Source organism: Cololabis saira, chromosome 19, assembly GCF_033807715.1.
Source record: "Cololabis saira isolate AMF1-May2022 chromosome 19, fColSai1.1, whole genome shotgun sequence".
NCBI lineage: Eukaryota > Metazoa > Chordata > Actinopteri > Beloniformes > Belonidae > Cololabis > Cololabis saira.
In genome coordinates this window covers 24,720,364-24,734,597 of record NC_084605.1, presented here as the reverse complement: position 1 = coordinate 24,734,597, position 14,234 = coordinate 24,720,364, and the positions used below count along the sequence as shown (strand labels likewise).

At 40.5% G+C, this 14,234-nt stretch overlaps 1 protein-coding gene across 1 annotated transcript; it reads right to left on the bottom strand.

Annotated features, from left to right (window-relative positions):
* Positions 1-864: 864 nt before the first annotated feature.
* On the bottom strand, positions 865-11,272 carry cbx7b (chromobox homolog 7b). Its single transcript, XM_061708645.1, has 6 exons — positions 11,061-11,272; positions 8,223-8,266; positions 3,346-3,411; positions 2,092-2,158; positions 1,678-2,017; positions 865-1,272 (listed from the first exon to the last, which is right to left on the bottom strand). Exons 1-6 carry the CDS (start codon positions 11,127-11,129, stop codon positions 1,079-1,081), a joined length of 780 nt encoding a protein of 259 aa, XP_061564629.1. The 5' UTR covers positions 11,130-11,272; the 3' UTR covers positions 865-1,078.
* Between the last annotated feature and the right edge of the window lie 2,962 nt (positions 11,273-14,234).

Below are 14,234 nucleotides of genomic sequence, written 5' to 3'. Positions count from 1 at the left end.
AGGCCTTGAATGTATTAAAAACAAGCTTTTGATTGTTTTTGCTAAATAAATTAGAAATTCAGCCTCTGAGCCATGTCTTTATCTTCCCATTCTCTAACCTCATTATCTATGACGGATTCTGAGTGGGCGGGGCTATGATAATGAGGCTCTGTGCTGATTGGCTGCCTGACACGATGACGCGATACATCGCTACGAAAAAATGGTGGAAGCTCCGGCCGGCGGAGTTAGTTGTGGGCGTGGTTTCACGCATCGGAGGCCAACCTTTGTAAATCGCACCCGTCGTTACGTAACGGCGGGAGCAGAATCTGAACAGCTCGTAGAAGCCACATCACACTGGATGGATCATCCGGGCGGCTGTACAGACACTGCAGAATTTGGTTGCTTTCCTCCTTCTCTGAGTTGGCAGGCTGAGGGGAGACCACTTTATATATGTTAAAGCAAGAAAATCTGTTATCTGTATTAGTCAACCAATAACAAATACTGGTTTATGCGAATATTACCTCACATTTTCCTAACTCCATCGTCTCTGGTGCTGCTACCAGGACCTGACTGTCCACCAAGCTCTGCAGCATCTTCACATTCACTCCCGTGTCTGCAAATGCACTTCAACAGCAACTAGCCAACATATTTGGTTGAACACGTTTCTTTTTTTTTGTTCTTCTTTGCCCTGAGGCAACACACAGGTATTATTTCAAAATGTAGTACTCTAATATATAGTATCATTTCCTCACTAGATACTTCTTCTCTGCGGAGAAAATGATTACTCATTAAAGTGTCCAAGCTTTTCCAGTTTCTTTGTTCTCAGTATAAGTCACGATCAGTTATAGACGCTTGATACTCTTATTTCAAGCGATCTTAGCCCTGTTGAAGTGATCATTTTGGTAAGATATTACCTGGAGTGCGTCTTGCATTCAGGTGAGTCTGTGCATGTAAACATATCACTCACCGAGCTGGGAGTAGCTAGTAATGGGAAAAGTAGTGCGAAAGAGAGAGAACAAAAACTGCAACCCTGGCCTTCAACCACCACTTACACGTGTTTCCGTCTTCCCCTGGCAGCGCCAGTCCGCTCCCATTTCACTCACACACCCAGGCCCCAGTCTCTGAAGAAGCCCTTGGCCACTCTGGACTCTCGGAAGGTCACTGTGAGGGAGTTGAGTGTGACGTCCGTGACCGTCACCTCTACGGGACCGATAAGGGGTCTCCACACATTCTCTGTCGTATCGATACTTTGAGGCCCGACCGCAGAACTCCAGGCGTCTGCCTCCTCTGGTCCTGGTTGAGTTAGGAGCGTGGAGGGACAAAGTCAGAGTTACTGCCAGACAGCAATTGCATCAAGCTTATAAATTGCACACTTTGACCAGGTCAACTGATTTGTATCTCCGATATTTATAACTTTGACAGAGGTATCTTTTACTCCACGTCTATGGTTTTAAACACATGCATTAAAGCGATTACGTTTTACACATTATGCATATAAAACATTCAACATTTAAGCAGATTAAAGCCTTTTTGGCTACAACTGGCCCTCTGCATGAGCTACTGTTTAAGCAGCTCAGGATAAGGCAAGTCTTTGGTTGCACGCCCAGAGAAAAGGGCTTGGGTGGTTCACAAAGAGTCAAGCAAAATTGGGTCGCAGCAATGATTAGAGTCAACTGGCCGACCGACTGACACACATACCATTTAAAATGGATGTGCTCCTCTTCAGTGCCTCCTTCTGAACCTCCACCTTGTCTTCATCTTCGTAAGCATCATCTTCTTCTTCTACACTGTTCTCCACCTCCTCCTCTTCATCTGCAAGCCCCTCCCAGTCCTCATGTGTAGGACTAGAAGCGTCTGACACAAGGCATCTGCTCTGCCTGCTCTTTCGATGTCCGGGTTGTGAGGCCGGCCTGCAGGCACTGTACGGCTCCTCTTCATCGTTGGAGCCCAGAGAGCGAGTCAGGGAAAGACGGAGGCGTGGCGGAGGCTTCTCCGGAATCTTATGAGCACTGCGGAGATCCATGGTGTAAACGGTATCCTGAAACAAAGGGAGCTCTCAGATTTGTAATGTTTGTGCATACATGCACATTTACCTGATTGAGACCATTTTACCTGCAGAAGAAGTCTTTTAGATTTGGATCCTTTCTTCCTAAAGCCAACAGCTCGCTCCTTCTCTTCTCTATAAAAGCCACAACAGACTGTTGGCAGGCATCAATGTATAATTCAAACAGACACTCAGTGATCACTTTTAAATGTTACTCTTTGTTGAGGCATTGAGGCGTTTTGTCTAGTTGAAATTTAACTACTATATTTAAATATTTTTCCATACAAAACACAAGACTTAATTGCATAGTTGTTCAATGGATGAAATAAATGAAGATACATACATATTAAAACCACATACAAAATTATTTGATAGATGTAAGAATCTGGATTTGATGTGGGTAAGCGATGCTGAGACTCAAATGGATTTTTGATCATAAAATATTTGCACTTGCTGACTATTTGGAGAAAGCGTGGGATAGGCGAAGAAAAGTAACATATATGTAAGAATATACATTCTGGTTTTTGATTTATTTATTTATTTATTTTGTTTTTTCCGGTGTACATTGTGCAGCTCCCAATTAAGTGTGTGTGATATTGTGTATTTGATGATTTTCTGTTTCTGGTGTCTTATAATCCCGTAAAGGGATGGGTCTTCGGACATGACACAAAAATAAAATTAATTAATTAATTAATTAATTCATTCATTCATTCATTCATTCATTCATTCATTCATTCATTCATTCATTCATTCATTCATGCATTCATTCATGCATTCATTCATACATACATACATACATACATACATACATACATACATACATACATACATACATACATACATACATACACACACACACACACACACACACACACACACACACACACACACACACACACACACACACACACACACACACACACACACACACACACACACACACACACACACACACACACACACACACACACACACACACACACACACACACACACACACACACACACACACACACTCATTCATACATACATACATACATACATACATACATACATACATACATACATACATACATACATACATACATACATACATACATACATACATACATACATACATACACACATACATACATACATACATACATACATACATACATACATAAATTAATCAATGAATACATTCTTAGGTAAAGTTGCAATTTAAAGATGAGCATTTGAAGTGGGACATCATCTCAGCACATTGTATCTGAGTGCTGAGGATGAATTTGGCACATTTTTGCTCCAATGTGTGTCACGATTACACAATGAAAGGGGATTTACTTCTCCTCGTAGGCCTGCACCAAGCGCCGGTCTAGGATGTGTTCCTCAGGTTCCCAGGTGCTATACCTGTTGAAACAAATCACAGATAAGCTTTCTTAAGTTTCTATGAACTCCATCATTTCCTTACTTTTTTATTCAGTTTAACTACTTAAATGAGTCTGTCATTCATTTATCACTTCAGGTATTTACAGACAGAGCTCCCAGACATCGCCAGCATCTTCTTCAAATTGGATGGTATCATCTACAGAGAATCAGTCAGTTGTCACTTCTTAAAGATAAATAAATAAATATGGACGTTACTGTAATAACTTGAAGAACTCTGGTAACATTATTTTATGCAATGGTGCAACTGAGTTGGTCCACATTGTTGGTAATGGATTGGATTTATTTTATTTGGGAGTTGGACTACTCCACGGCCGCTCGCAGATTTGTTTCACCACTTTCACGGACAGAATGTCTTGGCTTGGCGAGTGGGTGGAGCGGACCTCGTTTGGTGGTCTCAGGATTTCATTTTCGTGTTCTGCATTCTTGGTCCCTGCTGGCATCATTGAGCCAAGACCTTCAGATCTTTGTGGAGTGGCTTCTCAGCTGAGTATGAAGCGGCAGCGATGGGAATCAGCACCTGCAAATCTGAGACCTTGGTTCACCACGGTTGGGAGGGAGGTGCTGCCTCATGTAGAGGAGTTTAAGTATCTTGGAGTCTTGTTCACGAGTGAGGGAGGAGTGGAGCAGGAGATCAGCGGGCAGATCTGTGCAGCGTTTACAGTAAAGCAAACTCTGTACCGGCCTGTTGTGGTAAAGAGAGAGCTGAGCTGAAAAGCCAGGCTCGTGTTTACCAGTCAGTCTATGCTCCTGCCATCATCTATGATCACAAGCTGTCAGTATTCACAGTTAAGTATTAGTAAAACAGTTGACAGGTACGAGTAGCTAATATGAATTTCCTCTGCAGGGTGGCTGGACTCTCCCTTACCCATGAGAAACTCTCCTTTGGGAGAGACTCAGAGCACATATGGTGCTCCTCCACGGTAAGAAGAGCCAGTTGAGGCGGCTGAGAACGGGAAGGTCTGGCCTTGCAGTACTCTGGTACTCCTACGACCCAAGCTTGGAGAGTAGTAGTTAATGGATGGATGAAACACCACATCAATCATTAAATCCTAAAATTGAATGATGACATTGTTGTTTTTTTTTAAATATATATATGCACATGCTGGATTGATGCCAGCGGTTGAAGTCATGTTGCACTCATCATTTTCATGAGTGAGCGGTCTAGCATCTAGGATTGACAGTTAATTTGAAAAAGAAATTGGGGTCTGGGGTTTTTAATCAAAGGGATGTTAAAATGATCATCAAGTTAGTCAGTTATCAGACTTTACAGGTGATTCAGGTTGTTTATTCTTTTGTAGAAATGGTTTAGGGAAAAAAAGGCTTAAAAAAATCGTTGTTAGATGTTTTACAGTGAGTCAGACTCAAAATCAATAACATTTTAAAGGTTTCAAAATCCATCCTTTTGCTTGGACGGTAGCATATGTATCTCCAAACCTATTTCTATCATTCAGCATTACTGGCGTTCAGAGATGTATGAGCTACTCCTGCTATTTGCAGCCCTGTACCATTACAGATGCTGGCTTTTGATCTGTTGCCAAATTACGAGCCAGATGAAGAAACTTGGCCCTTTTAGTCTGGAGGATGCAGTGACTATGCTTTACAAAGAAATTTCAAATCATCCTAAACAACCCATGGCCCAGAGAGCCATGGGCTCTTGTTATATATATGTGTGTGTGTTTGGTAGATTATTTCTTTGTTGTAACAATGCTTCTTGCCAATAAACCTTATACCGTTGGAAAGCCTGTTTATTTCCCACATGGCCACATTTGTAAGGAGCATGCATTTGTGGGATGAGCAGCAGAGCTGAGGATGTGGGTTGTGCCCATGAAAGATTTGCCAAATCTTCTCAGAGGCTGCCGGGAGGCCTGTCATGGCTGCTCTTTAACGTTAGGTGCATTTGTGCCAGTGTCTGCAACATGTACACCGGAACCTGAACATGTGGAGGAACATTAAGTTCAGCAATGAGTCCAGATCCTGTCGACCGCAGTTGGATCATACAGTCAAAGCGTGGAGAAGAGGCAGCGGACACTATGCTGCCTAATGCTGTACCAAGAGAGTAACATCTTTGGTTGGAGGCAGTGTGATGGTGTGGGCATCTCCCTCACTGGAAATAGGAGGCTGGTCATGATTGGAGGCAATCTCAATGCAGAGAGATATTGAGCTGAAATTCTGCAACTAGTGGCAGTCCTATATCTCCAGTCTGGGACCGAACCCTATACTCCAAGATGTAAACCTCCATCTCCACAATTTGGGAGTGGGGATGATGGACTGGCCTGCCAGCAGTCCTGACCTCAATCTCACTGAACACTTGTGGGGTCAGATTGGGAGTGCCGTTCATCCCAGAGTGACCAACACAACCACGTTGGCTGACTTGTGACAAATGCTGGTTGAAGGATGGGATGCCGTCCCACAGCAGTGTGTGACCAGGCTGGTGACCCGCTGTTGGGGCTGTGCATGCTTCTTCTTCACGAGCCTCCTGTTTGTTAAATGGATCAATTGTTAAATTGGCAATATGTGTTGTTTCCTCAAATCTCAATCATCCAATCCACCAAACACCAGACAAGAGTCAAATTCGTTGGCATTGGCAGAGAAGATTTGGAAACTTTTTCATGGGTGCAACCCACATGCTCAGGTCTGCTGCTCATCCCACAAATGCATGTTCCTTACAAATGTGTCACCATTTAAAAGGGAAATAAACAGACTTTCCAACGGTATAAGATTTATTGGCAAGAAGCATTGTTACAACAAAGAAATAATCTACCAAACACACATTTCCTTACTACACAAAATACTGTAGCACTTCTCAAAAGCACAAAAACGGATTCATTTTCAGGCACCATTTTAGTTTCTCCTCAGCAGTACACTGTTCATTTATATAACAATTAATGAGAGAGATCATACTTTATATTGGGTATGAATTCAGACCTGAGGCCTCAACACAGCAATGCTGAAATTAATACCTCCAACTCCACTGGGTTACTGGACTCTCACGCTGAATTGTGAAAGAAACATTGTGGCTAAGCTGAGATACTGGGATGTTACAAAACCATTCCACGTATAACTAAGATTTTGGATTTTAACATAAATGTCTTATTGAATATAATGGTGTTCAAATACTTGTGGTAGGTTTGCTTTGTCCTGCTTTAAAAAGATTCCATATGGCCATGACCTCTACAATGAAACAAGCTCAAGCTGTCAGCTGACACGTAGCAGTATGAAGCGGGATTGTTATCTAGGCCAGGGAATCGGCTGTACGGGACGCCGTTTAAGCTCTGAGTGGCGGGGAGTCTAAGCAGGACCTGATTCAAAACAAGGCATCCTTTGGATTGGACCTCCTGTGGAAGAGAATAAACACACTGGTGAGATGACCCACAGACTTTTCCTTTTGTTGGTGTGGGGACTCTGCTTCCTGTTTGGATTGCTTCATTGTGCAGATCACCTGAGAACAACTCACTGTATCTATGTCCAAACGCATCCAATGCGTCATGCAGATTGAAGACGCCAACCACGGACATTACAGAGAGAACAACAGGACTAACAAAGTCTGTGTTGGGGCTGTGGGGACACATGTATTCCTATGAATGGTGGACTGATGTGTGTTTTATATGTATAATAATAATAATAATAATAATAATAATAATAATAATAATAATAATAATAATAATAATAATAATAATAATAATAATAATAATAATAATAATAATAATGACTTGGATTTATATAGCGCACTTATATTCAGTATTTAGGTAGCACAATTGATAGTAAATGTATTAATTTTTTATTTATTTTATTATTATTTTTATATAATTATTATTTATTATTCATCTTAAGTTTTGTATAGATTTCTCTAAAATTTTACACTTTTTAGGCATTTTTTACTTTCTTTTAATCTTTTAGTTTTTAGCTCCAGTGTTTCCTCAGGGGGGTCGTCCACACTGGGAGGTGTGTCTGCTCCGCCCATGGGGGTGTCGTCATGGGGGTCCCTCAGGCCTGGGTAGCTGGGGGTGGGACTCCACCTTCTGTGTGGGGTCTGTCCTGGTCTGTCCGGGTTAGGGGGGTCTCTGTGGCGATGCTCCCTGTGGTCGTGGTCGGTGATGCCTCTCAGTGTGGACGGCCACCCATAGGTGGTGTTTTCCTCACCTGGATCGTTAGTGCTAAGCCATTGTCACCAGTCCACTTATTGTGTGTGTGTGTGTGTGTGTGTGTGGGCGTGTGAGTGTATGCACATGTGTATGAGTGTGAGTGAGGGTGTGTGTATGCGTGGGGGGTTGGGGGGTGGGGTCGTATGGGATGTTTTAAATTGTACTTTTGATTGTTATTTTATTTTGTATGTAAAGCACCATGAGTTGCATTTACACTGCATGAGTTGGTGCTATATAAATAAATAAAGTTTAAGTTTAAAGTTTAATAGACTAAGTATAATCCTGGGAAAAATAGCTATTACTGTTTTACTACTCTGGTTGTTTTAAGGTGTCTTAAGTATGATGTAAAATGCCCTTTATTATGCTTTACTTGCACTATTGGATAGGTATTTGTACATTTGACATGTTGTCTTTGTACTATTTTTCAATGAGATGTAGCCCTTAAATTAAATTATATATGTATGTATGTACATTTAAAATAAGAATATATTAATTAAATCCTCCAGTTGCAATTTTATCCAACATCCCAACCTTTTTGGGTCCATGGTTCCTCGCTCTAGTCAGTGTAATCATGAACGACACTATTGTATCATAAGCTATCAAACCACTCACGCAAGTCTACATACTCACTTTGGAGGCCACCCTTTCCACTTCAGGAGATACTCCACATTCCCCTGTGGAGATAAAGTTGAACAGAAGCCAAAGTCAATGAGTTTACAGTCGTTTGCAGAATAAATGTCACAGAATACTATACTGGTTTTACAGTCCTGGAAAAAGTAAATTAGCCGCTGATGTAAAAAGCCAAAGAGTAAAGTATGAAAAATAACTGTGTGGTTAATTGTGTCCTTAACTTCCTTACTCTGTGTGAACCTGCAGAGTTTTGACCCTCTGTAGATGTTGTTACTTCCAGGTTAGGAGTTGTTCACCTGTACAGGGAAGTCAGCTCATAGTTGTATCTTTTTGACAAAACTTCAAGGAATAGGTTTCTTTGTATCATATTTTGAATGCAAATCAGATCTCATCTTAATAGTGTTGAAACTGAATATCCAAGTCTTTCACTTTTCTCTGGATTTCACTGAAGCCTGCAGGACGCAGTGGCCTTTTGTTTAATGCTTATGTGGAAAGTGCATCAAAACTTGATTTTCAGCACCACATAAATAGATTTCACTAGAATATTTTTATGGTTAAATGGACTCTATAGAGAGGAGAGGCCTGTTCCTCCGCCATCAAACAACATGTATGAGTCCAATATCATTGGAATCGTTCTGTTTGACTTTTACACACCGGCAAAGGCATTATTCATTCAGTGACATCACCCAATAATAACCTTCAAACGTCAAAAGTATTCTCAGCCGATGAAGTCACCACTTTTCCCGACTTCTCTTGACTCACCCAGTTCCCCATATTAAAAACAAGGTGAATGTACTGCAGTTCTTGGCTTTGAAAAGCAAATCTTATAATCTATAACTAGCCACACCATACACAAAAATAAACAGTGTGACATACATTACAATGTATGGAAACGTTGAAGATTCAAAGCAGTATATTTTCAAATATATGCAGTGTATTCTCTTACATCACTGCAAAGATCGGCTCAGCTCATGATGCCCATCAGTCCCCGACAAGAGGGAATTTACACAGTAAAAAAAACCTGACTTGGTTTAAAAACTGCCCTTAAAGCAAAACCTCTTCTTTCTTTTTTTTTGAGAGAGAGAGCTGAGACAGTTGCTATGGTTTTGTTTCATAATCCAATCAGCACCACGTCAACACATCCCCTCCACCCAGCAGTTTTCTGGGCTGTACCTAAGCTACGGCAGGGACGTGTTTTGACCCTGAAGAGGTTCATGAAAATTCTTGTTGTGGGACTGTTCCTAACTAATGAGTGTGTGCGGACAGTGTGGCACATTTTAATAATGCCACTTTGTCCCACTGGAAGTGCTCTTAATTGTGTCTTGTGCTTGAAGTTGATGTGTAAACTTGTTTGGGATATGCTGTCCCCATGTGGTCAGAAGCGGCATTACTCTATAGAATGGTTTGAGGAAGTTAGCCTGATTTCTTTAACTAATGTATTTTTGGTCAAAGCTGTGGGAAGCCCATTTGTAAACTTCAAACAGTGCAGCTCATTTTTGCACATTCTTGTCAAGTGTATTATGATTGTGATATGATTATGAAACCTTATAAAAGAGAGGTTCAAATTAAAGTGCACAGAAAACTAGAGTTAATTCTCAGGGTCTTAAGACTCCTATACACTGCCGGTTTCACCAGTCATATAAGATCATTACATCTCAGACTGTACAACGTGGATTTGCTTAATCTGGGATATAATGGTATGCACATGATACCGGGCTGTACAATGATACTCTCTTGAGTCACAGGCTGCAACCTGATTCGAACAAATGAAGGAGTGCATCATCAGCATGTGGTGTGGTAAACAAACAAAACATGAAAATAAACCACTCTGTAATAGTTTTTATGTTTGGTGAAAATGCTTTAAGTGGTCAAGGAATGTGGTCCTGGTCATGATTTGGATGGATGGATGGATGGATGGATGGATGGATGGATGGATGGATGGATGGATGGATGGATGGATGGATGGAGCACTCTTTGCTCAAGACCCAAAGTACCACGGAAGAAGCTAAATTGGGAAGTATATAATAAAATTAGTAAATGCAATTTCAAAAAGGATTTGAATTTGCAGCAGGGAAAAGAAAACTGAATAATCTTTTAAAACATCTGAATAGAAAATGTATTCCTAAATGAATCTTCAAATTCAGCTATTAATTTTTCTAGTTGAAAAGGCATTTTCAATAAAGATTTTTAAATTGTATTATTCAATAATTATTTGAAAAAAACATTTTAGAAATTAGACTTATGCATTTCTAAACTGATTTGCAATACAGTTTTGTAATATATGTTTGTATTTCCCAATTAAATAACTGAGGATGAAACCGCCTTATTACCATTTCCATGACACAGCAGGTCCTCCAAAATATAAAGATCCCCTTAGACCAAAATTTAAAGAATTTTATGAATAAAATTATATAAAAGACCTAAGAAAACGATATTCTTTGTGGCACATAAATATTGATTGCCCTAGTAGTTTCAGTGTATAAATGTTAAATGGAGCAGATAGTAGGGGAGGCTCCGAGGCTCTCTAATTCCTAACTACGCACCTGGAGTTGTAAACAAAATTATAATATAAAACATTGGGACACAATTAGCAGGCAGGCAGGCCCGAAACGAGGGAGTTTATAAAGCACGACCCGGACAAGTTCAGCCGCACTTCAATGAAAGCGCGTTACATTCAAGGGACGCCCTCTTTTAACCCGCCCCGTTTAAAAGCCCCAAATAAGATAAACGGATTAAATGAGGAGAACTGCGCAATTAGCATCCATCCATCCCTCCTGAATGTGACATCCCTCCCCGCGCTGACTGGTGAATTAGGGGGCAGGTTTTTGCAGCCCTTACCTTCCTAACTCTCTTCTTGAGCACCGACTCCACGGCGAACACCTGCTCTCCGATCGCTGACAGCTCCATCTGCGCCGGAGTCTCCTCCGCTCACACCGGGCCAGTAACTGCTGCTGACAGCGGCGGCTCAGCGCTCTCACCCCCTCGCTTTCCCTGCGCCGCCTCGGGTTTCCGACACTTTTGGGAGCGTTTTTATCCCGGGGTTACTTCCTCTCCTGGCGGAGGTTTTCGTGCGTCCAGTGACTTTACAAAATCTGCGACACATCTGCACACCGCTCTGCGCGCTCCCGCCGCCCGGGAGCGGGAGCGCGCTCCCTTTAAAAGCTGAGCCGCGTGTGCGCCACATGCCCCATCACCTGGGTTGTAATGTTTACCCACTCACAGTGGCGTCAATTCAGTGGAAGCTAAGGTATGGCAAGGTTACGAGTCACAGAACTTAACTAGAGTATCAATCAACACTGGGGTAAACTACCACTGTACATATCCAATTTATTAAAATATTACTCTAGCAGCTATAATACCAGATCATCAGAGAAAAATTCTCCTCAAGGTCCCAAGCACTCGAACAGAGTTGGGTAAATCAGCCTTTTCCTTTTATGCACCGCAAGCTTGGAATGAGCTACAACACATACTCAACCTTAAATATTTACCCTCTCTTAACATGTTCAAACACATGTTAAAATCAGTTTTTACAGAACAATGTCATTGTTTTTAATCAAGTGTCATTCTTGTCATGAATTCTTTTTAGCTTTCTGATCCTTGTATGTTTTATGTTTGTTTTTTGTTTTGATATTTTTTTTATTTTTTGTAAAGTTACTTGTCCTTGTATGTATTTTCTTTTATATGAAACTGAATTTATTTTTTTGCTGCCATCTTGACCAGGACTCCCTGGCAGAAGAGATATTGTATCTCAATGGGACTTTCCTGAATAAATAAAGGATAAATAAAAAACACGTCCAGCAAATACTCATCACAGAAGTCTGCTATGTAGCTTATCTGTGTGGTCAAGAAAATTGGAACTTTTTCAAATGCAGTCTCGCTCACTGCAAAAACTCAAAATCTTACCAGGAATATTTGTCTTATTTCTAGTTAAAATGTCTCATTTTTAGTCAAGAAATCTCATTACACTTAAAACAAGAGTCATCACCAGAAAAATAACTTGTTATTTGACCATTTTCACCTGTTTCAAGTAAATTTTCACTTGAAATAAGTAGAAAAATCTGCCAGTGGGACAAGATTTATCTTCTTATTACAAGCAAAAAAATATTGTTCCACTGGCAGATTTTTCCACTTATTTTAAGTGAAAATCTACTTGAAACAGGTGAAAAGGGTTGTTTTTGAGTCTTGTCTTAAATGTAATGAGATTTCTTTTGACATTTTAACTAGAAATAAGACAAATATTCTTGTTAAGATTTTGAGTTTTTGCAGTGTATAATAACTAGTGAAATCGATCATGTTGTTCTGATTTGCATTTGTAGTTATTCTATATGTATTAAGTAATAGAATAATCAATAGAAATAGACACAGAGTAATTCCATAAATGTATTTAAAAAAACAAACATTTACATTTTCCCTTGAAGCCAACGTGTGGCGGCTGCCGTACCTTGCCATACTGAATTGACGCCCCTGCCCACTCAGAAGAGGGGGATGTGTTGGGACTAAGGTATGATGGATCTTTCTGAATGCCATGAACACGTGGAAAAACAAATTATTATCCAGCATTTCACTTTAATACAAAATAACAAAATGAATTGAATAAAATAAGTATCTTTCTTAAACAGAAACCTGTCCTGCTTAAAGGGGACCTATTATGGCATCTAATGTCTATTTTAAACAGGCCTTGAATGTCTTAAAAACAAGCTTTTGATTGTTTTTGCTATATAAATTAGAAATTCAGCCTCTGAGCCATGTCTTTATCTTCCCATTCTCTAACCTCATTATCTATGCAGGATTCTGAGTGGGCGGAGTTGCTATGATAATGAGGCTCTGTTCTGATTGGCTGCCTGAATACACCGCTACGAAAAAATGGCGGAAGCTCCGGCCGGTGGAGTTACTGTCCTAACTGCATGCGACAAAATCACTTCCATTGCTTTATTTTCTATTGGACTGTCCTAACTGGCCGCTGCGCAGCGCGATGCGGCGCGCCGTTTTGAGCTGAACATTTGTCGGACGCCCTGCTTCTATTTTCTTCCTGTCACTCGCGTTGAAAGCTGGTTGAAAGCGCTGTAGGAAACGGTCATGGATGGGGAACGGCTGATCCAGTTAGTTGAAATGAGAAGTTATCTCTATGATTCCTCCTCATTTCACTACAAAAACCTCAATAAAGTGGCAGCTGCTGGAGGGAGATGGACAGAGAGCGTCCGATGTCACACAGTGCGACGCAATAGTTGGACGCTCGCATGCAGTTAGGACATGGTGTTTAGTTGTGGATGTGATTTGCATTTTGGTTACGTAACGAAAGGGAGGAGAATCTGAACGGCTCGTAGAAGTCACATCAGACTGGATGGATCATCCGGACGGCTGTACAGACACTGCAGAATTTGGTTGCTTTCCTCCTTCTCTGAGTTGGCAGGCTGAGGGGAGACCACTTTATATATGTTAAAGCAAGAAAAAACCTGTTTTTCATAATAGGTCCCCTTTAACTTAAAAATGTATAAATTGAAAAGGAAATAATTAGAAATTAATGGACCCCCACCCCTTATCTGTTTGTTGTGGCTGTGTTTTTGTTTGTTTTTATATAAGTTCCTCAGTTTCACCATTGTCCTTATTTCAAATTTTATTTCTCATTTCATTTAGCTACTTATCTATTCATTATTTCTTGTTTTTGTTTTATTTCTGATTTGGGTAGAGTGGGTGGGTAGGGAGGGTTGTTGGAAGCCGTTCTGGCTTATGTTAACATTTCTGTTGTTTACTACCCTTGTAGCACCTACTACACAACAACTACCAACGGAAACGCCTTGTCACTTTGAATTGTTTATTGAGTTATGCTTACTGTTTTTGTATGTGAACTGAAAAAAAAAAATAAAAGATTTGTGAAAAAAAAGTATAAATTAATATAAAACAATAGAAAGCAAGCAGAACATCCATTCTGTAATCGTGCACATTTTTAGTGCAATAACACAATAGCAGACATAATTTCTGTAGTAAAACAGAAAAAATAACTTATGAACTCAA

What these genes read in the sequence shown, in the direction of transcription:
- cbx7b (XM_061708645.1), bottom strand. Translation starts at nt 11,129, where the DNA reads ATGGAGCTGTCAGCGATCGGAGAGCAGGTGTTCGCCGTGGAGTCGGTG. An exon ending in TCAAGAAGAGAGTTAGGAAG is followed by an intron (nt 8,267 to 11,060) that starts GTAAGGGCTGCA and finishes TTATCTCCACAG; the next exon opens with GGGAATGTGGAGTATCTCCT. An exon ending in GAGCACATCCATTTTAAATG is followed by an intron (nt 1,273 to 1,677) that starts GTATGTGTGTCA and finishes TAACTCAACCAG; the next exon opens with GACCAGAGGAGGCAGACGCC.